General features: G+C 38.5%; 1 protein-coding gene across 1 annotated transcript in view; it reads right to left on the reverse strand.

Annotated features, from left to right (window-relative positions):
- The window catches only part of ZSWIM5 (zinc finger SWIM-type containing 5), a 248,428-nt gene that overhangs the window by 13,421 nt on the left and 210,946 nt on the right, over positions 1-24,061 (reverse strand). The window contains exons 5-11 of the mRNA XM_068537942.1: positions 19,860-20,039; positions 14,748-14,924; positions 11,909-12,055; positions 11,258-11,395; positions 9,584-9,844; positions 9,234-9,369; positions 8,223-8,380 (exon numbers count right to left, since the gene is read on the reverse strand). Coding sequence (XP_068394043.1) covers positions 8,223-8,380; positions 9,234-9,369; positions 9,584-9,844; positions 11,258-11,395; positions 11,909-12,055; positions 14,748-14,924; positions 19,860-20,039 — 1,197 coding nt within the window. The remainder of the gene's footprint in view (positions 1-8,222; positions 8,381-9,233; positions 9,370-9,583; positions 9,845-11,257; positions 11,396-11,908; positions 12,056-14,747; positions 14,925-19,859; positions 20,040-24,061) is intronic.

A 24,061-nucleotide genomic window follows, 5' to 3' on the forward strand; every position in this document is an offset into this window, starting at 1 on the left:
GAATTCATTATTTTTAAAGTTATATACAGATAATTTGTGCATATATTATATATAATACAGGAGGTCTGAGGCAGCATCCCATAATTAAACACATTACTATTTGTGCAATGAAAGTATGAATATTCACACTAGGTAGGATAAATAGCAAAATTAGTATTGTAGTTTTTTGATACAGTAACAAACTGATGAATGAAATAGTGTGATACAGACCATGAATACTTAGTACTCTTTTATTTCTAAGGAAAACATTCAATAAAACCTCAAACCAAGCTAAGTATCTGTACATATGCATACAATAAATACTTCTTCCATTTGGTTTCTTGAGGATCTTGGACAAAAGGCTTCATCTGCACTGCTATTATTGTCACGAAAGATTAGAGTTGGATATTTAATGATGGGTCAGGATAGAGATTCTTTAATGATGAAGCAACTACAATAGATGGCCTTAAAAAAGGTGGACTTCTAGGATAATGTGTCTCATTAACATAGATTTTTATATAAGCAGTCTCTTCCAATTAAGTAAGCAGCAATAATCCCTTTTTCACTGATAAATGCATGTTATTCAAGGCCAATTAACTGCTCATACATTTCCCCCATACTGTCTATGGAGATTATTTTTCATCTGTGTTACATCTCATCATTGTCATCATTACTAGCCTCATGCTTATTTGGGTTAACACTATTTTAGCAATTTTTCTATCTTGCAAGGAATGAACAACAGGTATATAACTTATAATATTCAGTATTTTTTTGATGTCAGCTTGTTCTAACTCAGTGCTTCTACAACCTTAGTTGGCATAAATGTCATCTGAAGAATTGTTTAAAGCATAAGATTCTTGGGCTATACCCACAGAGATTTTGATTCAGTAGGTCTAGAGTTAGTTGGGTCTGGGAATTTGCATTTCTAACAAGCTTCCAAGTCATGTTTGTTTTTTTGTTTTTGTTTTTGGCTGCATTGGGTCTTTGTTGCTGCACACGGGCTTTCTCTAGTTGCAGCGAGCGGGGGCTACTCTTTGTTGCTGTGTGCAGGCTTCTCATTGCAGTGGCTTCTCTTGTTGCGGAGTGCGGGTTCTAGGTGCATGGGTTTCAGTAGTTGCAGCACACAGGCTCAGTAGTTGTGGCATGTGGGCCCTAGAACGCACGGGCTTCAGTAGTTGCAGTGCGTGGGCTTAGTTGCTCTGCAGCATGTGGTTATCTTCCCGGACCAGGGATTGAACCCGTGTCCCCTGCACTGGCAGGTGGATTCCTAAACACTGTGCCACAAGGGAAGCCCCTCCAAGTCATGTTTTATTTATTTATTTATTTATTTATTTATTTATTTATTTAGGCTGTGTCGGGTCTTCATTGCTGTGCACAGGCTTTCTCTAGTTGCGGCGAGTGGGGGCTACTCTTCGTTGCAGTGCGTGGGCTTCTCATTGTAGGGGCTTCTCTAAGTATCAGCAACTGTGTAAATGGCATAATTAAGGTATACCTGAACAAGCTTCTACAATAACTCTCTTAGAAAGACTTGGGAGTTACCTGCTGCAAGTATCTAGTATGAAAACAAATAAATATTTATATTTGCTCTTCCCTGGGAGTAAAATTTCTTGGTCACAAGAAGTTCATGAGGCATGTGTGTGGAACAGTGGTCCAGGAATGAGTATAGTTTTCTTCCATTCCAGCTTGTGTGCAATAAGCTCATGCCATTGGTACGGATTATTAAGCCAGGTAGAAATTATCTCTTCAATTACCCATGCTTTTTTGTTTACATACTAACAAATAAATCGTGAACAATTTTTTTTTTTTGGCTGCGTCACATGGCTTGTGTGATCTTAGTTCCCTGACCAGGGACTGAACCTGGGCCCATGGCAATGAAAGCACAGAGTCCTAACCACTGGACTGCCAGGGAATTCCCTGAACGACTTTGAACCATTGTGGATGTTGGCTTTTTCTAGCTTTACCTGTCTGCTGCATTGGCACATCCCAGAACTTTCAACCTGTGCTTAGAGTCCTTAAAACCTCTTGTTTGCTCATCAATCATTGTTAATTTTTTTTTTTTAAAGAAAACAGAACAGAACAAAGCTGTTTCATCCACTGTATATACATGTTTGAGACTAAGGTTTTCAATAAAAATTACCTTAACAAACTGTCAATATAATTTTCATCTTCTTCACGAAAAGAAGCTATTTCATCATAGTTGTCCGGATATTTTATACTGTGATGCTTCTGAAATTTCTGCAGCCAATCTCCTTTTTTTTTTTTAAAAAAAAATATTTATTTATTTGGCTGCACTGGGTCTTAGTTGAGGCATGAGGGATCTTTGTTGCGGCATGCGGGATCTTTAGTTGCTGCATGTGGGATCTAGTTCCCTGACCAGGGATCGAACCTGGCCCCCCTGCATTGGGAATGTGGAGTCTTAGCCACTGGACAGCCAGGGAAGTCCCATGCAGCCAATCTTCTGATATTCTATACTCACCATAAAGGTTCAGTCTTCCATGGCATAATCTAGCTTGTTTCATGAACAACAAACCAGTCAGTGGCATATTCACATTGCTTCATTGTTGAATCCATTCAATCATGGTCGTGTCAATATCTTCATTTTTTGCCCTCTGAACAATTTCTGTTCTTCATTAGTTCTGGTCATTGTTGTCCCTGTAAAACTTCAACTCTTTGTCCTTCTATTATTTCAAGTCATATGTGGTGTTAATTCCCATACCTTATTCTTTAGTAAGATGTCTCATAGACATACCTGATCAAACTTTGCACTAACTCTATTTTCTGTGCTATTGTTAATGACAGATGCTTCCTTTGCTTCTTATTCTTACCCACAGGAGTATCTTCAATTTTCTGGGCATTTTTTACAGGGCAATTAAACTCAAACTGACAAAATAACAACCATCTAAACGAAAAAGGCAAACAATATTAGTGAACAGTAGAGATGTCTGTGACTGGTAAGAGTGTTGAGAAGCAACTAATGCCTCATAACAGCTGAGGCCAGGTTTTGCTGTCAACTTAGAAAAAACTTCGGATTTTCAAAGTTTTTCAGGTTTGGGAATTCCATGTTAAGAGATTTTGGAGCTAAAGTAATATATTTAATCAGTCTCCTATTGATGGCTATTTAGAATGTTTCAAGTATTTTGCAGTTGCAAACAAGGTTGGAGTGAATAACTTTGTACAAATACCATTTCACATTTGTATAAATATATTTGTAAGATAAAATCCTGGAAGTGAAGTTGCTGGGTCAAAGGACATGTACATTGTAATTTTGATAGATATGCCAAATTGCCCTCCACAAAGTATTACCAATCTATACTCCCACTCTACACCTTTGCAAACACAATGTTTTATCAAAATGTTTTCTTTTACTTTGAAATAATTTCAAACTCAAAGAGAAGTTTCAAGAATACTACAAGCATCATAATTTTCTTCCCCCCAAACCATTTGAAAGTAAGTAACTGATTTGATACACAATCACTCCTGAACTCTGCAGTCTATTTCTGGCAAACAAGGACATCTTCTACATACCTGCCACATAACTATCAAAATCAGGAAATTTATATTGATGTATTACTACCACCAAAGGAGACATGACAAACTAAATGCAACACGTGATCTTGTATAAACACATATAGATTTTATACAAGATCATGTGTTACGTTTAGTTTGTCATGTCTCTTTAGTCTTTGACAACTTGGAAAAATTCCTGAGTCTTCCCTTGACATTCATAACCTTGACACCTTTGCAGATTAGACTGGTTATTTTGTAGAATGTCCTTCAATATGGGTATGCCTAATGTTTCCTCATGATTAGATGGAGGTTTGCATTTTTGGTGTAATATAAAAGAAGTGATACTGAATTCTTATTCCTTCCTGTTAGGTAATATATGATTGTGACTTGACCCATTACTGATGACATGTCCATTGCCCCAAAGTTTCCTTGGGACCCTTGGTAATGCCTTCTTCCCTTCCATCCTAACCTGCCCCAGCTCCCATTCTCAGGAAACTGCTGATCATCTTTCTGTCACCATAGTGTACATTTCTAGAATTTTACATAAATGGAATAATACAATAGGCACTGTTTTTTCTTTGGTCTGGCTTCTTTCACTCAGCATAATTATTTTGAGATTCATCCATGTTGTAGTATGTATCACTAGATTGTTCCTTTTCATTATTGAGTAGTATTCTACTGTATGGTTATATCACAGTTTTTATCCATTCACCTGTTGATGTGTTTTCTTCTAAAAGTTTTATAGTTTTAGCTCTTACATTTAGGTCCTTGATCCATCATGAGCTAATTTTTGTATATGTTTTACCACTTGTTGAAAGACCTTCATTTTCTTCAACTGAATTGGCTTTGCCCCTTTATTGAAATAGATTGGCCACATATATGTGGATCTGTTTTGGGACTCTATTTTCTTTCACTGATCTATTTGTGTATCTTTACACCAATAACCCTTTGCTGATTACTACAGCTTTAATAATAAGTCTTGAAATCAGGTGGTGTTAGTCATCCCACTTTATTTTTCTTTCACAAAGTTGTTTCTGGCTACTCTAGGTCCTTTGAATTTCCATACGAATTTCAGAACCAGATTATCGATTTCTACTCAAAAAAGCCTGTTAGGATTTTGATTTGGATAGCACTGAATCTATATATCAAATTGTAGAGAATCAACATCTTAATAATACTGTCTTCCAATCCATGAGTGCAGTATGTCCCATTTATTTAGGTTTTCTTTAATTTCTCTTCTTTAATTTCTCTCAGCAATGTTTTATGATTTTCATTGTATATGATTTTCTTGTACATATTTTGCTAGGTTTATTCTCAAGTATTTCATGTTTTCTTGATGTTATAGTGATAATTTTAAAAATTTCAGTTTCTGATTGTTTGTTGCTGGTATATTGAAATACCATTGATTTTTGTATATTGATCTTGTACCCTGAAACATTGCTAAATCTATTATTAGTTCTAATAGCTTTTTGTAGATGCCACAGGATTTTCTACATAGACAATCAATGTCATTAGAGAATAAAGACAGTTTTACTTCTTCCTTTTTAATCTGGATATCTTTTACTTCTTTTTAGTGTTTTATTGTACTGGCTAAAATCATCGGTATGATATTGAAATAGAAGAGGTGAAAGTAAACATCTTTGCCTTGTTTTTGATGTTAGGAAGAAAACATTCAATCTTTTACCATTAAGTATAAGGGTAGCTGTATCATAGATGCCCTTTATCATGTTGAAGAAGTTCCCTTCTATTCCTAGTTTGTTGAGGGTTTTAATTGTTTTTATTAGGAATAAATGTTGGATTTTATCAGGTTCTTTTTCCATATTACTGAGATGATCATATGGGTATTCTTTTTTACTCTATTAGTATGGTGAAATACAGTGATTGATTTTTGAATGTTAAACCAGCCTTGCATTCTTGGGGGTAAACCTTACTTATTACAATATATTATCCTTTTTTATACATTATTGGATTCAATCTGTTAAAATTTTTATTAAGAATTTTTGCACCTATGCTCATGAGAGATATTATTCTGAGTTTTCTTTTTTATAATAGTTTTTGTCTGATTTTGGTGTCAGGATAATACTGATTTTATAGACTGAGCTGGGAAATACTTCCTCCTCTTCAATTTTCTGCAAGAGTTTATACAGAATTGTTATGTTTTCCTTAAATGTTTGGTAGAATTTACCATTTAGTCCTGGATTTTCTTTCTTTTCTTTCAAAGGTTTTTAACTACCAATTCAATTTCTCTGAAATTCAATTCTATTTACTCTTTTCTTTTTACTGTGGTAAAATATGCATAATAAAATTTACCATTTTAACCATTTAAGGGTACAATTCAGTGACATTAAAGACATTCACATTGTTGTGCAACCATCACCACTATTTCCAGAACTTTCTCATCATCCCAAATTTGTAGAGAGATACTTTGAAACTATGTAAATATCCTGTTCCTCATCAAATGTTCAACCACTAGCTTAGCATCTATTGCTATTTCTTCACTGTGGCTATTCTAGGTAACTCATGTAAGTGGACTCATACAATGTTTGTCTTTTTGTGTCTGGTTTATTTCACTTAGCATAATGTTTTCAAGGCTCATCCATGTTGTAGCATATATCAGAATTTCATTCCTTTTTATGGCTAAATAATATTCCGTTGTGTGCATATACTCCATTTTGTTTATCCATTCACCTGTTGATAGATACTTGAGTTATTTCCAACTTTTGGCTACTGTGAATAGTGCTGCTATTAATATTGGTGTACAAATAATCTGTTTAAGTCCATGTTTTCAATTCTTTTGGGTATATACCTAGCTAATTCTTATTTATTTTTGAGTGAACTTTGGTAGTTTGCATCTATGAAGAAATTAGTCTATTTCATTATGTTGTTTAATTTATTAGCATAAAGTTATTCATAATATTCCCTTATTATCATTTTAATGCCTTTAGAATTTGTTGTGACATCACTTTTCCCATTCTTGATATTGGTAATTTTTGTCTTCTCATTTTTTCTTGATCAGTCTGGACAAAGATTTCAATTTTATTTATCTTTTCAAAGAAACAGCTTTTTGTCTCATTGATTTTGTCTGTTTTTCTATAGTTTATTTCATTGATTTCTGTTCTGATCTCTATTATTTCCTTTCTTTTGCTTACTTTAGGTTTCATTTGCTCTTCCTTTTCTGGCTTCTTAAGGCAGAATCTGAGATCACTGATTTGAAACCTTTCTTCTTTTCAAATATAGGTATTAAGTGCTAAAAACTTCCTGCTAAGTAAAGCTTTAGATCCAATCCACAAATTTTTATATGTTGTGCTTTTTCATTCAGTTTAAAATATTTTCTAGTGTTATTTTCCCTTTGTCCAGTGAGTTATATGGAAGTGTGTGGTTTAATTTCCAAAACTTTGGTGGATTTTCCATATATCTTTTTATTATTGATTTCTAATTCAACTGTGGTTGTCTGGAAAAGATTTTTATTTCACCTTTGTTTTTGAAAGATATTTTCACTGGTATAGAATTCTAGGTCAAAAGTTTTTTTAAAAAGTACTTTAAAGATTTTTCTCCGTTGTCTTCTGGCTTACACTGCCTCTAATGAGAAACCTGCTCTCATACTTATCTTTTGTCCTTTTTATGTAATGTGTATTTTTTCACTCTAGTTGCTTTTAAGTAAGATTTTCCCTTTTATCACTGGTTTTAAGCAATTTGATTATGATGTGCCTTGGTATAATTTTCTCCATATTTCTTGTGCTTGAGGTCATTGAGCATCCTGGATTTGCAGTCATCCTTATCCTGCTTGGAATCTCCATGCCAGGCCACTGCCACCCCCACTTCCGACATGGATGACTATTGTCAAATTTATTACTTTTGCCAATAAGATTTGTGAAAAATGTTATCTCAGGGTAATTTTAATTTGTATTTCTCAAGTGAGGCCAGGCATTTTAATTGTTTAAAAGTCATCTGTATCTTCTTTTCTGTAAACTGTCTGATCATATTTTGTTCAATTTTTGTATTGGTTTTTTGATCATTTTTATATTGATTTATCTGTATCTTTTATCTTTTCTACAATGAGCATGCATTTTTTTTGCAATAAGAAGACACAACATAAAGTAATTTTAAATTTAAAAAGTGCTTTTAAAAATTCATGTAGTTTCCTGGTATTGGAAAAATATTCATAGTCCATGGTAGCTAGTATTTTATTATAACTTCTCAGGGGCTTATTTTCACTTCTCTTTGTGATAAAACCTACATAACTAACATGGAGTATGTGAGCTTAAAAGCCTGAGTCACTCTGGACTGCCTATCTTTTGACCAGGGGCCCTAGAAAAATCATAAACTCTCGTATCTGTAAAGAGATCTGGAGCTCCATCACTTCAGTAGATCTTCCAATGGCCCTGGGAAGCTGACAGGTCATTGACAATGATCCCAATTTTATAGATTTTTAAACCAGAGGCTTAGAAAGGTAAAGTGACTTTATCATATGGAAGGTTAGATTTAGAAGTTACCTTAAAGATGATCTCATTCTCTGTACTCAGAGTCCTACAATTAGTAACTACAGCAAAACTTTGGCTTGGACTCAGGTGTTCATTCTAATAGCAGTAATCAAAGTGAGGATCTCTATCACTATAAGTGCTCAGGGGAGGACAGATAGCTTCTCTTCTTCAGGAGACAGCAGGCTAAGCCTTTGATAGGCCATGACTGGGCAGGCATACTGGGGGTGCTGGAGCCTTAGGTCTTTCTATGCTCACCTTTGGCAGCAGTCAGCATGGTGGAGGCCAGTTCACACTGCTGTGATTCCAAGTGTCCAAGCGTGAACCAGCGAGGGTAACGGCTGGGCACCACAGATACCATATGGTGAGGGTGGGAAGTGTCGCCTGCAGAAGTTGAGTTTTCTAGAACAGGTAACCTAGAAGACCCAGGGAGAGTCATAAGCTATCACCCAGACCCTTGCCATTTGGAGCCACCTTAGAGCAGCTTGTTCTTTGCTGGGGAGGAAGTGGGCAGGAAAGGGTTAATGAAGAACTTTGAAGGTTTTAAAACCTATGGTACCGTACTTTATATGAGGTGAGAGCCTGGGCACTTGTAGAACTCAAGCTGAATAGTTTCTTACTGCAAATGGATTTGAAAGACAGTTCAAAAACCATAAGATTATTTTTAAAAGCATAAGAAATATATGCCAAGTAATCCTCAGCAGTCCTTTTTGGTCGAGCTGAGGAGCTTTCTCAGCCTTATAGCCTAACTAAAATTCTTCTTCTGTATGTTCTGCTGCATCCTAGAGGTCCACCTGCCTGAACCAAGGATCCTATTCTAGTTTGGAAACAGGATGCCCATAGCTCATTGTTCTCAAGTCTTGATACAGAAAGACTTACTTCTACTTCCCCAGATGTATCTGGTGACCTAAGCCTGGGAACCATTTCTCAGTTAGGTATGAAAAGGCTCAAACCCCTTGTGAAGCTGCCAAACTGGCCTCAGAACAAAGAGACTCAGGCCTTGGGTGCTCCGTATCTGTTAAAAATTCAGAGACTTCCTCAGACAGTTCACTGAGAATGCAGCCAGGGAGCAAGTGCATCACCAGCAAGGCATCCCAGATAAGAATCGTAGATCATATGAAAATATCTGAATCATTTTAGGGCAGGCTGATGGCAGGTCCAATAGAATAGAGAAAGAGTGAAAGAGAAGAAAGTGAGACAAACAAAGAAAAAGAACATCTGAGACTTCTGGTTTAGTGGAGGCATTTGGGCTAGGAAAGGGCTACCCACCTCATGGCACGTAAGGCTAATTTATAGGACAGGTCTGGATCATGAGGCAGTAGAGCTGAGAACAAATACTTGGCAAAGGTATGCATGGGAACACTCTCTCGGTGGATGACTTCTCCCAGACCGCTGAAGGGGCCTCCTGCAGGAAGAAGATAAGCCAGCCAGTTATTTATCTGTATGCTTGTATTTGTCTGCCTGGACTTGAGCCTTAGGATCCCACATGTGTTTGCTAGCCATAAGAACCTTCACTACACTTTAATGTCAAAAATGTTGCTGTACCTGTGCTCTGTTAGAGAGGGGAACCCAGAGTCACAGGCCTAAGACTCGGTGACAATAGCCCCTTCTCTACTTACCTTCCAGGAGTAAGATGCACTGCTTCTGCAGTGTTTGCACTAGCTCATCATCCAGCTGCAGCTCCTGGAGTCGACTCAGGAGCTGCTCCTCATTACGGCACACCTTGTCCTGTGCGTAGAGGCCTTCAGGCATCACCCTCTGTTGACCCATCCCCATCAGAGCAACTTCCATGGCCAATGACAGGTAGGACTCACTGCTGTCTGGGCAGCCTGCAGCCACAGGCACATGCTGGTACACAGGGGCTCTGCTTTCATTCATATCTGAGGACGACAGGGCACCGGATTCGGTAGGTCAGGCCCCATGGATTTTTCTGCCTCTCTTCCCCCCACACTTTGGAATACAGCTTGGTCAAGAGCTAACACAGGGAAGCTGAGTCAAACACCAGAACAGTAAGACAAATATACTGAGAAAAGGTTATACAGGGTTACAAAGATTCCTAACTCCTTCCTAATGCATTATCTGGTTAGGCCAGCTGGGGAAGAATACAATCATACTAATCTTTTGCTAGAATGTTATGTAATACTATAATTATCTATTTTTGTGTCTGTCTCTTCACTAGAATGTAAGAACCTTAAAGGAAAGAGACTTTATCTTACTGCCTGAGGCATCTCCAGGGCCTGGTATGTGGAAGGAGCTAAGTGTATGTCTATGGTAAATAAACCCCAAGTACAACTTCAGGTTTTCAAGATGTAAGTGTCATTTTGCAGATGAAACAGACCAAAGATGATGAGTCCTTTTTCAGGCGATCAGAGAGAAGTTAGGGTAGCCGCTACCTTGCACTGGGGCCACCCCTTGTATCTCTACCCACAGAAATCCAAATCCATCCAGTTAAACTATTACTTTTGTGACATTTGCAACTTTTATGTTATTATTACTTTATATGTTCCACCTTTGGGTTCAAAGTTTCAGGAGGAGAGCACAGGTTTAAAAGCCAGAGTCTTAATTTCTTTCCTTTCCCCTTCCTCCATCTGGTAAATATTTATGGAAGACTATTAAATGGAAGTTATTGCCCTAAGTGCTAGGATCACAATGATAAGTCGTAATTTCTGCTTTCAGGGACCTGACAGTCTAGTAAGAGATACTTACTTGTAAACAAATTGTAATGCAGTGTGCTAAATACCGTAATAGATGTATGTATACAATACAGTGATAGCATAAAGGAAAGAAGAATCAGTTCTGTCTCAAGTCCTTGCTACTTTGAGACTTTATTAAATTACTTCCCTTTTATTTCTGTTTTGTAAATTTGGTACAAAACCACCATAAAGGAGAATGTTCAAGGGGAACATGAGAGTATTACACAAGGTATACACACACTGCTGATGGAAGTTTTTTCCCCCTTCCAGACTCTGAGGACTACTTGGCCTCTGACTCCTCAAATCCCCCTAGCCCTTCTTATTCCCCTTGGATTACTCTTTAGGCATTCACACAGTAGGGAAGTGAGAGGAGCAAAGGAAGACTGAGGCTGGCACAGTAAAATGGGTGAGTAGGACAGGGCCAGTCCACAGAGTGGGAAAGGAAGGTGGGAAAGAGAGCAATCCCAAGAAAACCTCTCAGGGGAGGTCCAGTTTGGAGAAGAGACCAAAAGGCTGCAAGAGGGGTAAAACAGCCTCTGTCATGGAGGAGAAGAGAGCTCCCAAGGGCAGTTTCGGCTTGCCTTGGGCTGACCCCTGTACCTGACACTTCCAGATAGCCATCATCATTCAGGCGGCAGGCCTCAGTCAAAGTGAGAAACAGGCAGCCAATGGGATCCAGGGGGTGGCCCACCCAGCCTTCTAGGTTTGTGATCGTTGTGGTTCCTCTCTGCAACAGTTCTGGAAACAAGCAGGTCAAGGTTTCAGAGAGTGATAGAGACACACTGCTCTCTGTCCCTGCCTGGTCTCTCCATTAGTCTCTTCACCAGTCTCTTTCAGACACCGGCCCTGAAACTCAAAGTAAAGCTTCCCTCACTGTCTTGCTTTGGGTTGATGAGACTGGTCACAAGCTCATCAGCCAGCTCTGAGGCCATGTGGTATGCATTTAGGCTGCCTGCTGACAGCACACATATGTAGATACAGCTTTACAGATCTTCTCATACCAGATCTTAGTGGATTCAACTGTCCTGTGAGAGAGGCAGGCCAGCATTATTATTCCCATTTTACAGATAAGAAAACTGATATTCACAGAGGTAAAGTGAGGCACTCCACACAGCAAGGAGAATGACCTAGAATCCCCTAGCCCCTGTAACACCAGGAAACTTAATGAAAATTAAGTACTAGGCCTTGCAGCCCCTGAGGATCCTCATCAGCCTCAGCCTAAGGAGTTAAGATGGCTCTTGATCACTATACCTTTCTTCTGATGCTTGTAGATTTCCAGCTGCCGTTGCTGCTGCAACCTCAGAGTATTGATAATGGCCACTGTGAGTCTGAGGGCCTCTTTTGGGTAACCATGGGAACGCAGGGCATCAACCCGAGCACAGGCTGTAGGCACATGCTCTACCAGATGAGAAGAAAATATTTTGATTGAGTTAAGTTTTCAAATCAGGAAAATTCATGCTTGACAAAGGGAGACTGTACTCAGTTCAGTTCCTCAAATTCAACCTGACGTCTACTGTGTACCAGAAATTGTATTTTATCTTTTAGGGATAGAAAGTTGAATAAGTCACACGTACTACCTCCAAGGAGATACCCTGCAGCCTCAGTGTAGTGGTTTGGTGTAGAAAGGGGCAAAGAACTAGGATAATAAAATGTTGTACCTCTTTGTGAACATGTACTACAGGAATGCAATGTAGCAACAAACTGCCTTTATAGAGGGAAAGGCCTCATTTGTTTATTAATCCTATGCTTCCTGAGAACCTATTAAATGCCAGGTAGCATGCTGGGCAAAGCAACTACAAAGATGAATAAGAAATGGTCACTTTCCTCAAAGTGCTCACAAATGATACATAAACAGATCATTATAAAACAGTTGAAAAGAAATGACATGATAGAAATATACACAGAAAGAAAATAATATTTGAGCTATATCCTTTGTAGGGCAAGTAATATTTTAAATATGTAGACAAGCAGGGAAAGGCGTTCCTGGTTGCCTTTATATATAACATATAAACAGAGGCATATAAGTAAAAGCATAAAAAGTATTCTAGATAACATCTTCAGAGTATGGCAAATAGCTCTGTGTAGAGTTAGGTTATGTGGCTAGAGATAGCCTGGAAAGGTAGAGTCTGGGATGTTAAGAGCTTTGGATGCCATACTAAGGAGTTTGGATTTACCTTAGGTATAACAAATGACTACCAAAGGCTTATAAATGGGGAAGTGATTATAATGAGATTTATGGTTTATTTTGTGATTTCTTTTAAGATAACATTAAAAATTATACAAATAATTATAGAAAATTTGAAAATACAGATAAACAAAATAGAAAATAAAGATTGGAGATAACCATTATTTCTAGTTTCATATTTCATTTTATGAAAAAAATATATATCCAGACTTTTCTATTCAATTTTAATAAAAATGGGATATTTTAATTATTGTTTTGTAACTAGGTTTTTCCACTTAATAACATATTGTAAATATTTTGCCATATCATTAAATACACTTCTATAACATTAAAAATGATTACATATCATTCCACTGAATATGCATACTATCCATTAAGTCAATCAATCCCCTATTGTTGGACATTTAGATTGCTTCCAGTTTTTTCTCATCTGTACATTATACATCCATGCTCTAATAAACCCCATAACTTTATGCATATTCTTAGTTAATTATAGCTCAGGATAAACTCCTAGAGGTAGAATTTCTGGATCAAGGGCTATGAATGTATTTTAAAGGCTTTTGATAAATGTTGTTGAAATGTTGTAAGCATTTACATTCCTACTAGTAGTATATGAGATTACCTCTCCTACATGTAACCCCTCCTCTACCAAAACCTAATTAACTTTTTTTTTTTAAATTTTATTTATTTATTTATTATTTATTTTTGGCTGCGTTGGGTCTTTGTTGCTGCGTGCGGGCTTTCTCCAGTTGTGGTGAGCGGGGGCTACTCTTCATTGCGGTGCGCGGACTTCTCATTGTGGTGGCTTCTCTTTTTGCGGAGCATGGGTTCTAGACGCATGGGCTTCAGTAGTTGCAGCATGCGGGCTCAGTACTTGTGGCTCGCAGGCTCTAGAGCGCAGGCTCAGTAGTTGTGGTGCACAGGCTTAGTTGCTCCACGGCATGTGGGATCTTCCTGGACCAGGGATCGAACCCGTGTCTCCTGCATTGGCAGGTGGATTCTTAACCACTGTGCCACCAGGGAAGTCCCCCTAATTATCTTTATTTATAAAATTTCTGACTATTTGACAATCGAAACATGATAATTCAGTGTTGTTTTGATTTGTATCTTTGTTTATTAATGAGGTTATATTTTTTCTCATGCTAGTTATATATATGTTTTAGAAGTGTTAGATCAGAGAAGAAGAAATATAATCAAAGGGAATTTCAGGTGGATTCAGCAAGATCTTGTGAAAGACAAAGATATGGGGTGAGGGATGGAGGTAGGGAATTGGGAGATGATAATAAAAATGTACGCTATTGTCGTAAGACTCAGAAAATGTGTATTTTTAAAAAGTGTCTAGTTTGGAATGGGCATTCTATAATAAAGTCAAGAATAGATTGACAGAGGCTAGAGGAGGGTTTAAACTCACAATGGAACAGCTCTATCCTGTTATGATGACGGAAGGAATGAGGAAAGGAAGACAGCTTGGTGACAAATGCAGATAGTGCCTTAGCTACTAGTACAGAGTAATTTAAGTTTCAAAGTTCATGCCTTTTCAGCAAAATATGTAATTTCAGGGTAGATTACAATGTTGCTCGGTAACTGCTGATTAAGAGAGCCTGTGAACTAATGTCTAATGATTTTGTTAGTACTCTTTCAGATTTACTAACTCCTTTCCCCTCCCCAAACTTAGGAAACAATATAAATCCCTCTATTTGAGGTTACTGTACCTCATTTGTACATATGCAAATCTCCCAGGCTACACATAAATACCCTGAGGCCCTAGTCAAGGCCCCAGAAGATCTGTATGAAGACTGTCCAAAGTGTAGTTGTGTTGCTGGTACCTATGCAGATGGCTCACTCAGGCTTGGCATAAGGTGAGAGTGGGCTCTGAAATTGTGAGAGTAGGACAGGTACACTTACCAAGCCACAGTGGCTGGCCTTGGGAATTAAAGAGTAGTCTCTCACTTTCCTGCTGGCAGGCAGGAGCTATATATACATCACTGCTGATTATTCGCTGTAAGTGGCTGTCCTGCCAATGCAATTCACGGCCCTCGATGGCTCTAGTGAACACTGTCCGTCTTGGTCTGGATAAAGAATCTGGGGAAAGAAAGAAATGCAGCAGTTCAATGACGGGTAATCTGAAGCTCTAGCTCTTGTGTCTTCTTCAGGCTGGGAGGAATGGCAGAAGAATAGTGTATAGTTAGTGACAGCAGTCACTCTGCCATCTGTCTGGGTGTTCGTTGTGTTGCTTCTTTACTGGATAGCTTTTCATGTGTCTGTGCCCTCTATGGGAAGAACCTTTCTACATAGATCTATGGCTGAAGACCAATTTCTCCTAGGACCCAGAGCCACATGAAAGAGAGGAGGGACAGTGGTGCTCAGCTGCTCAATTATGAGGATACAAACTGCTTCTGTAGAAGCCAGAGGAACAGAGAAGCAGCTAGGTAATATCCCTGGCCAACCCATAACCTGTTTCTTTTACAGCATGACCCACATCAGACTAAGTACTTCTGTGACATTGATATAAAAGCTGAAAAAGCGCTGAAGCCCTGTGTATTCTGGTATCTTTATCACACTAGTGTCTGCAAGCTTACAACCTTGTTCTCCAATAAGAAAAACTGATGCTGACAAAAGACTAAATTGTTTTCTCATTGGAGTCCTACCATGCCATCTCGCTTCAGGAAAAGGGCTGCAGGGAAACAGCAGACAAAGTAAGCTCAATTCTTCAGGGTGGTGTGTAGGAAGACCAGATGGAAGATACAGTCATAAAATGTGGATATAGAAGGACTCATGGAAGTGACATTTAAGGAAATAAAAACATAAACAATCATTTAACTGACTCTCTGCCAGACTAAGAACAGTTGAAACTATTTTGGGATCAAGAACTGAAATACAGATATTTCCAGAGATGCCCAAATGAGTTGTGCATCTACTGAGCCTGTGCAAAAATATTGGGAGGGAAAGTCAGAGGGTTCAGACTGAACATGAAAGAAATGAACATATTCATCTACTAAGCAAAAGTCCTTGGAATCTGGTCATCTCTTCAGAAACTGGTATATTCCTTAGAGTGCAGGCTCAGAGGAGTAAATCAGAATAGCACTGACAATATTTACTGGAATTGCTCCTCCTTCATGTCACCCCTCAGTTGAAGCACAATGACCTTCTACTGGCTGCAGTCGGAGCCCCTCTCCTGCTAAACTGAGAATCTACCATGGGTCTGCTCAGCCCACAGTGGGGATTAGGCTCCCAATATGTTTTGTATTTCATGAAGTCAGCAAATAATGACTGTCTACTACATGGCAGGTACTGTTCTAGGTATTGAGGATATAAGAAGTCCTTGGCTTCATGGACCTTTATATTCAAATGGGGAGAGACAGTTAAATGAATGTATAGTATAGTAAATATATAAGATGGTTATGAGTGCTAAGGAGGAGACTAAAGCAAAGTTAGGGAGAAAGGCAAGCTGGTATTGGGTGGGGGTTATTGTTTTATATAGCATGGTTTTTAATAAGGTAACATTTGAACAGAGACCTGAAGGAACTGAAGAGCAAGCCTCAGATATAACTAAGGGAAGAGCATCCTAGGCAAAAGGAACAGTAAGTGCTATTGGTGGGAACATATTTGGAGTGTTTGAGGGTAGTGAGGAAGCCAGTGTACCTAGAATGGAGTAAATAAGCAGGAAAGTCATAGGAGATGAGGTCAGAGAGGTACTAGGAAACCAGACCATGGAGGGCCTTCTGGGCCATGAGGCAAAGATGAGAAGCCACTGGAGGTCTTTGAGCCATTGAAGGTATATGATCTGATTTGCATTTTGAAAGGACAACTGGCAGCAGTATTGAGAACAGACTTTACGATGGAAGCAGTTAGGAGGCCACTGCAATAATTTGTGAAAGATGGTGGTAATCTGTTCAGAGTAATAAGCAGTGGAGGTGATGAGAGTAAACGAACCCTGGATATATTCTGAAGGTAAAGGTAATAGGATTTGCTCATGGATTAGATCTGGGATGAGAAAGAGAAGAATCAAGGATGACTCCAAGGTTTTTAAGATAGACTTGTCATATATAGAGACAGGGAAGACTGCAGGAGGAGCAGGTTTGGGTGGGGCTAGAGGGGTAAGAAATCCTACTGAGATCCTATTAATATCTAAGAGGAAACATCAAAAAGGTAGATGAACATGTAAGTCTGGAGTTGAGAGGAAAAGTCTGGGCAAGAGATATAAATCTGGATGTTGTTAGTATATAGATGATTATTAAAACAATGCAATTACCAGGGGAGTAAATATAGAAAGAGAAGTGGTTTGATAACTGAGCCCTGGGTACTCTAGCATTTTAGGTTGGGAAGTGGCGGGGAGACAGTAAAGGAGACTGAGAAGGAGGGGCCAATGAAGAGGAGAACCAAGAGAGCAGTGTCTTGGAAATAAGGTGTTTGAAGGAGAGAGTGATCGATTGTGACAAATACTGCTGATAGGTCAAGTAAGATTCTGACTGAGAACTAGATTTAGCAATGGTCAGCGTTAGTGACCAGTACAAGAGATGTTTCAGTACTGAAGGGATGAAAGCCTGACTGGAGTGAGTTGAAGAGAGAATAAGAGCAGAAGAAGTAGAGAAGATAAATATATAATATTCTTTTGAGCATTTTTCTTAATTCTACCACTTATTTCTACTACCTCAGAGAAACAACGTGGTAGACAGAGAGTCATGTGGGGTCAACAAGAATGTTTTTTGCTTTGTTTTGTTTTGGGATGAAAGATAAAACAATGTGCTTGTATACTCAGAGGAATAATCCACAAAAATCTGTGATGCAGGAGAGAGTAGAGATAATTCCTGGGGTGATGTCCTAGATAAAAGGAATAAGATCTCAAGAACAAGTGGAGGGTTTGGACTTAGACAGAAGCACAAACAAAAACAGCAGAAAAGGCAGAGTAGATGGGTGTAGACAGAAGCAGATGTGGTGACAGAGTTTTGGAAATTCTCTTCTGCTTGCTTCTATATTCTCAGTGAACAGGAAGCAAGTCTTCAGGATGAAAGTGAGGATGGGGAGAAAGTATAGAAAGTTTTAAGGAAAAGGTGGTGTGAAATAGTAATTTAGAAGACTGAAAGAAGGCATAGACTAGGGAAATGTAGTTGATGTCTGAACAATACTATGGACCCACTTGAGATTAGTGGTCATAAACTTAAGATAAGACCAGTTATCATAGTCATGTTTCTCTCCACCATGTTCAGCTGTGTGGGTGTGAGCACCGAGTAACTAGAAAGTTAGACTGAACTACTAAGGTTAGGGTTTTGCTATGTGAGTGTAACTAAGGGAACGAGGGGGTTGAGTATGTATGCAAGGTAGTGATTATAATGATGCACCAAGGAATCTAATCGGGATAAGAAGGAAAATGAGGCTACCACAAGAATGAAAAAGTGATAGGATCAAAATTCCTAGTGGGTCAAAGAATTACTGGAACTGGAATACCAGAGAAAATAACCTAGTAAGACTGGTGGTGCTAATTGGAGCTGCTTGAAATTGCGATTGTGAAGAAGGTGTAGTTATTGGTAATGACAAGCTTTAGGGTATGATCTTGAGGTTGCATAGCTAAGTTATGATAGAAGATAGACTATTAAAAGAGAGGAGGTCAAAGAACTGAAAGACTAGAATACTGAAAGTACCATTTATGAGGCTATTTAAATGATCAAGAATCATGACAGAAGTAGAGGCAGAGAGTAGTGTTAGTGAGCCAGTAACCAAAAATCTCCAAGGCATGAGGGGGATTGCCCCAGAGGTCAAACGACCAAAACCTGGAGGGCAGCAGACAGCATATTTTAACAGCACTGACTTTAAAGCTGGGGGGTATTTTAGGAAGGAGGGTAGGACAATGATGTAGAAATGGCAATGAAGAATAAGCAGGATGCCTATTGCTCCATCAGGCCCAAAGGTAAAGAGATATGAGAGATAAATCAGCCACAGCTTGAGAAGACTTAAGAGGAAACAACATCCTCAAATAAGAACCAGTAACAACGAATAACCAGTATACTGTGACAAGGAAGAAACTGCCAGACTGGAGGCATGTGTTTATACACATGTGACTCTCTCTATGCCAAACCAAAGTCAATACTAAAAGGATAGATTCCTGTGTTGTGGAGGTTAGATGAATGCCAGCAAAGGGTAGCTTCAAGTGGCAAAGTTGTAGGCTTTTCATCTCTCATTACCTTGGTTGCCTTAAATACACTGATAATCAATTATGGTACAGTAGATGAAGACCAAGCAATAACAATAATTTAAGTGATTTCCTCCTAGAGGTTAAAAATATCAGTAGATTTATCACTTAAAATAAAAGGGAGGACATGTAAAATCAATGTCTGATAAAATCTACCAATAAAGGATCCCCATGGGCTAAAGAGCAATCAATTGCCAACAGCAAATGGCCTGAGTTAGATGAACTAAAGCTGATGTGAATGTTGATGTCCAGTGATACCTGGTCAGTGGGCTCAAAAGGCAGAGGGTACAATATCACTGGACTGGATTTGTCTTAAAATGGAGCAAGAGTCCTAGCCATATCTTGGAACAATGACCCCCTCCTAGAAATCTGCTGTATAAAAATTTGAGGAAAACAGAGAAAAGTAAGTAAGAAAGGCAACTGTCAGGACATTTTTTTAAGTTTTTTTTTTTTTTTTTCCTCCCAGGTCTTCTATCATTCCCTTGAGGTAGGTCTTCTGAGCTAAAACCAACCCCAACTGAGGCCAAGATCCATTAGTCATGAAAAACTTGAAGGGTAAAGAGGATTCATGAAGAGGGCTCTAGGAATTTATGCTGGACACTGTAAGGACACTCTAGATGTGGAAAAGGACAGCATCCTCAATGTCAAAGATACAAGCTTACCCTTATTTAAGGTTTGGCATTTCAAGACAAACAAAAGGACAGGCTTTTCTTATTTAGGATGACAATTCTGACAGTCCAAAAGTTGTCCAGCCACCTTTGTTCTCAGGCTTTACCCTCCGACCTTTTGGAGTTCCAGGCATGAAGACGCTAAAATGATATCTGGCTCACCTGAACGGTGACTGGCATTCTGGGGAAGTGCGTTGGTGATGTTGGGCAGCTCATGCCCATAGTTCCCATCCTCCAGGGGACAGACATCCAGGTCATTCCACTTCTGCAGTTGCTGCAGCCAACAGGATTTTTCCTCCAGTTTGCAATGTGGATTTAAAATGATGCACACCCATAACGCCCCTGGAAAAGAAAACAACCCACATTCTTGACATCTCTCCTTTGATGTATGTCTAAGCCTTAATTTTTCAGTTTACTCTTTTCTTCCATTTTTTGTTGGTAGGAAAAGTTTCCAAAACATCAGCTTTTCTCAATATAAAAAACCAAATCTGCTAAAGTTTTCAGAAATGCTTATTTTTCCTTCCCAAAGGTTTCTTAAAGCAGAGTGACTATCTTGATATCTGGATATATGCCTGTGATGATGAACAAGACAGATTTGGGCTTGAATTCTGAGCTCAGATCTGCAGTCCAACAAACATGTATTGAGAGAGTTCTTGTTCAAGACCTTGTATTGGAGAATAAGACCCTGTTCCTACCCTTGAGGAGCTGTCCAATGGGGGAGATAGATAAGTAAACACAGTGTCATTTGAATATGATAAGTGTTAAGATAAAGATATATTCACGGTACAATAATAGCACAGAGGAAGGGCATTTAGCATAAGAAGGAAGGTGCTCAGAAAAGGATTCAATTTTAGTTGACCTTGGACTTTCTGAGCTTCAAATCCCTCAACTGTAAAACTGAGATCATAATGTAAAGGGCCTAGCATATTATTTGGCACAGAGTGGAATTTAGTATTTCCCTTTTCCAGGGAAAATTGTTTATTTGTACTTGGATTTTGATACTGTTGATCAGCTGTGATGCCTTAAAACTATCACATTCTTGGATCTTCTCTGTCACTATAGCAGAATATCACATATTCCACATAACCAATGAGTACTGTTTCTTTGACCACATCACCCTTCTTTGCAAGCAAACCTGCTTCTTATTTTCAAAGTTGGCTATGTGGCTAAGACAGAAATATTCTCAATCTCAAGTTAACAATAAGCCTGGCTGCAGAGTGTCTTAAGTTAAACATCCTTTGGGATGGTGTTATATCTATAGACGGCAGTATATTCAGACACTATTTCAAGGCCCCTCAAAGTCAAATAGGAATGTTTTAAAAGACCATTTAAGCCTCAATTTCAGGTACTAACTAGAGATGATGAAAATTCATTTCTATTGGCTCAATTCAGTTTTTCAAATCCAAAATGAAAAAGAAACTACACTATGTAATATAATAGTATTATATAATGATGGTTCTTAAGGGGATTATAGTTAGGAGTCCCTCAAAAAATAATTATACTAAAGCATAGTAAATGCTATTATAGCCACATATAAAGTGCTGTGAGAATATGTATGATGGAACAATTAACTCTGTAGGTGGGGTCAGGAAAAGTTATAACATTTGAGTTTGTCCTTGAAGAATAAACATGAGTTAATTCTAGTTAAAAAATGGCTAACTAAGTACATATGCTCATTATCAGTCCCTCTTGATACTTCACTAAAATGAAAGTAGAGGGATAAAAACAGGCATAAACTCACATAGACACAGAGAATGGGAGAGATGAAAGAGAAGAGTCATAAAATTTTGGAATCTGGAAAGCATGTGGATGAGAGATAGCTGACATAGCAGAAGAAAGTTGAAAACTCCATTAGCAGTTAGGAAAGCCCAGCAGCAGACTGATTCATGCTGCAGAGCCCCGCTGAAAGTGGGGCCGAAAAATAGTGGAACAGGTTAGAAGTTTGTCAAAGGTCTCAGGATCACAGACTTCCTCCTCTATTCAAGGTAGCTCAGTGCCTGTTCATTCTCTCTCCTGGAAGAAAACCAGAGCTTTACTCACTGGAAAGATAGATTCAGAGAGGCTCTGGATTGGGAATACTGTGTACAACTGAGGGTGGGGTTTCCATGCGAAAAACTGAGGGATTAAGAAAAATATACATATTGTACAAATGGACACCCTTACCCCCACCATCCAACCCTCTTTCCCTACTTGGTTCTGAGAAGACTGTGACAGGCTTATAATCCAGACATGGTGTTCATGTCCTAGTGTTTTGTGGAAGGTAGAACTTGTGAGTAATAAAATTAGCTGAGGAAATATCTAAGCAAAGTGTTGAAGGAGCAGCCTGGTTTCTATTGACTGCTTATTGTAAAATGCAAGAAGAAAGAAATTAAAGACAGAACTGTGAACCAAAAAGGAAGCAGAACTTAAAGATGTGGAACATGCTCAGCCTATCCACATTGAAAAGAATGAGAAAGCCTGTTTGGGAAAGAATATGATGGTGTGACCCTTAGAGAGGTAAATCTTCATCTTTTATTGTAGGAGTAAAAAGAGAATACCTAGAATTAAAAAATCAAGAGAGAACATTTATTTAGAAATGTGGAGGCATGTTAGAAAAAGCAGCTAAAAGAATTAAAAATTGCTCTTTCTGAGAAGTAGTAACTGACAATGTGAAGGAATATGGCAGAGGAATATTGTTTTTTATTAAAAAGTTTGTAGAACTCTTTGACATTTTAACCTGTATACATGTATTACTTCATTTTGAAAGAAGAACGAGAGATAAATAGGAGTGGTTTGGGCAGAGAGATCGAGGGAGGGTATATACCCAAACAGGAGAAAGGACATAAGCGAAGGCAAATACGTTCTCATGAGTCATTTTAGTCTCTTTGGATATTTAGTCTATTGGATGTTTTTTCCTTTTGGTAGAAAATTTTTGTAATCTAGCATGTTAGCTTTTAGTACTATTGGGACTGTGAGTTCCTACCAATTACAGTGTCCTTTCTGAACACCAGGTGGCAGGAAATCCCTAATATATAGGAGGTAAAGGAGGTAAAAAATTTCTAACCGTGTGACAGTAAGAAAGATGCACAAATATTCAGATCATAAAAGTTACTTTCTCTACTTTTAGAATTTAAGAATCCTAAAGGCCTCTATAAACCTCATGAAAAAAATTTTTTTCTTCACATTGTAGTCTTTTCCTATGGTGTCTGTGTTACACTGTTTGCTGGTTCTTGTAAAATTAATGTAGGGATAGGGTCCCACCCACCAACAAACAAAAAAGATAAGAAAACCTCATCATTTAAGATGAGGGAAGAGGAGCGCTAAGAAAAGAATTTTGAGGAAGCACCAATATTTAAGTTGTGAGCAGAGGAGAAGGAGGAATAAGCAAAAGAGATTAAGAAAGAAAGATAAGAGAGATGGAAGAACCAGGAGAAATTAGTGACACACAAGCCAATTAGCAATGTCTAATGAGGCAGAGTGTCAATATTAGTAACAAACATTTACCTTACAGTTTAAGATGTGCTTTTTGTTTATAGTGAAGTAAAAGATTTTCACATTTAATCTTCATAAGTATAACGAGAACCAAAGAGAGGCCATTAAACTTGGCCTTATGAAAGGCAAAATCAATAGGGTAACAGGAACAGAAAACAGATTGGGGTGAGTTGAGAGAGGCTTAAGAGGTAAAAAAAACAGGGAACTAACTACAGTCATCAAGGAGTTACTATTTCCTAGGCACTGAAATATTAAAAAGGGGATCCCTAGAAAGTGAGTACTTTCACCTGTAAGTTTAAAATGAGTTTTCTGTTTTATTAAGTCATTATGGATTTGTTTTTTAAAAAACTCAAGAGATTGCTGCATCTCTAAGAAAGAGACACGGTAAAAAATCCTGCAGGTGCCTACATGTAATAGGCATGTAGGGACTGTGTTACCATGATCCAAAAGCAGATTTTCCAGCAACTTAAAAAAAGCATCACTTGAGGATACAGGGAGGGGGAAGGGTAAGCTGGGACAAAGTGAGAGAGTGGCATGGACATATATACACTACCAAAAGTAAAATAGATAGCTAGTGGGAAGCAGCTGCATAGCACAGGGAGATCAGCTCCGGGCTTTGTGACCACCTAGAGGGGTGGGATAGGGAGGGTGGGAGGGAGGGAGACGCAAGAGGGAAGAGATATGGGGACATATGTATATGTATAGCTGATTCACTTCGTTATAAAACAGAAACTAACACACCATTGTAAAGCAATTATACTCCAATAAAGATGTTTAAAAAAAAAAAAGCATCAAAAACTCTAACCAAGGGCTTCCCTGGTGGCACAGTGGTTGGGAATCTGCCTGCCAATGCAGGGGACATGGGTTTGAGCCCTGGTCTGGGAGGATCTCGC

The sequence above is a fragment of the Eschrichtius robustus genome, chromosome 3, assembly GCF_028021215.1.
Source record: "Eschrichtius robustus isolate mEscRob2 chromosome 3, mEscRob2.pri, whole genome shotgun sequence".
NCBI lineage: Eukaryota > Metazoa > Chordata > Mammalia > Artiodactyla > Eschrichtiidae > Eschrichtius > Eschrichtius robustus.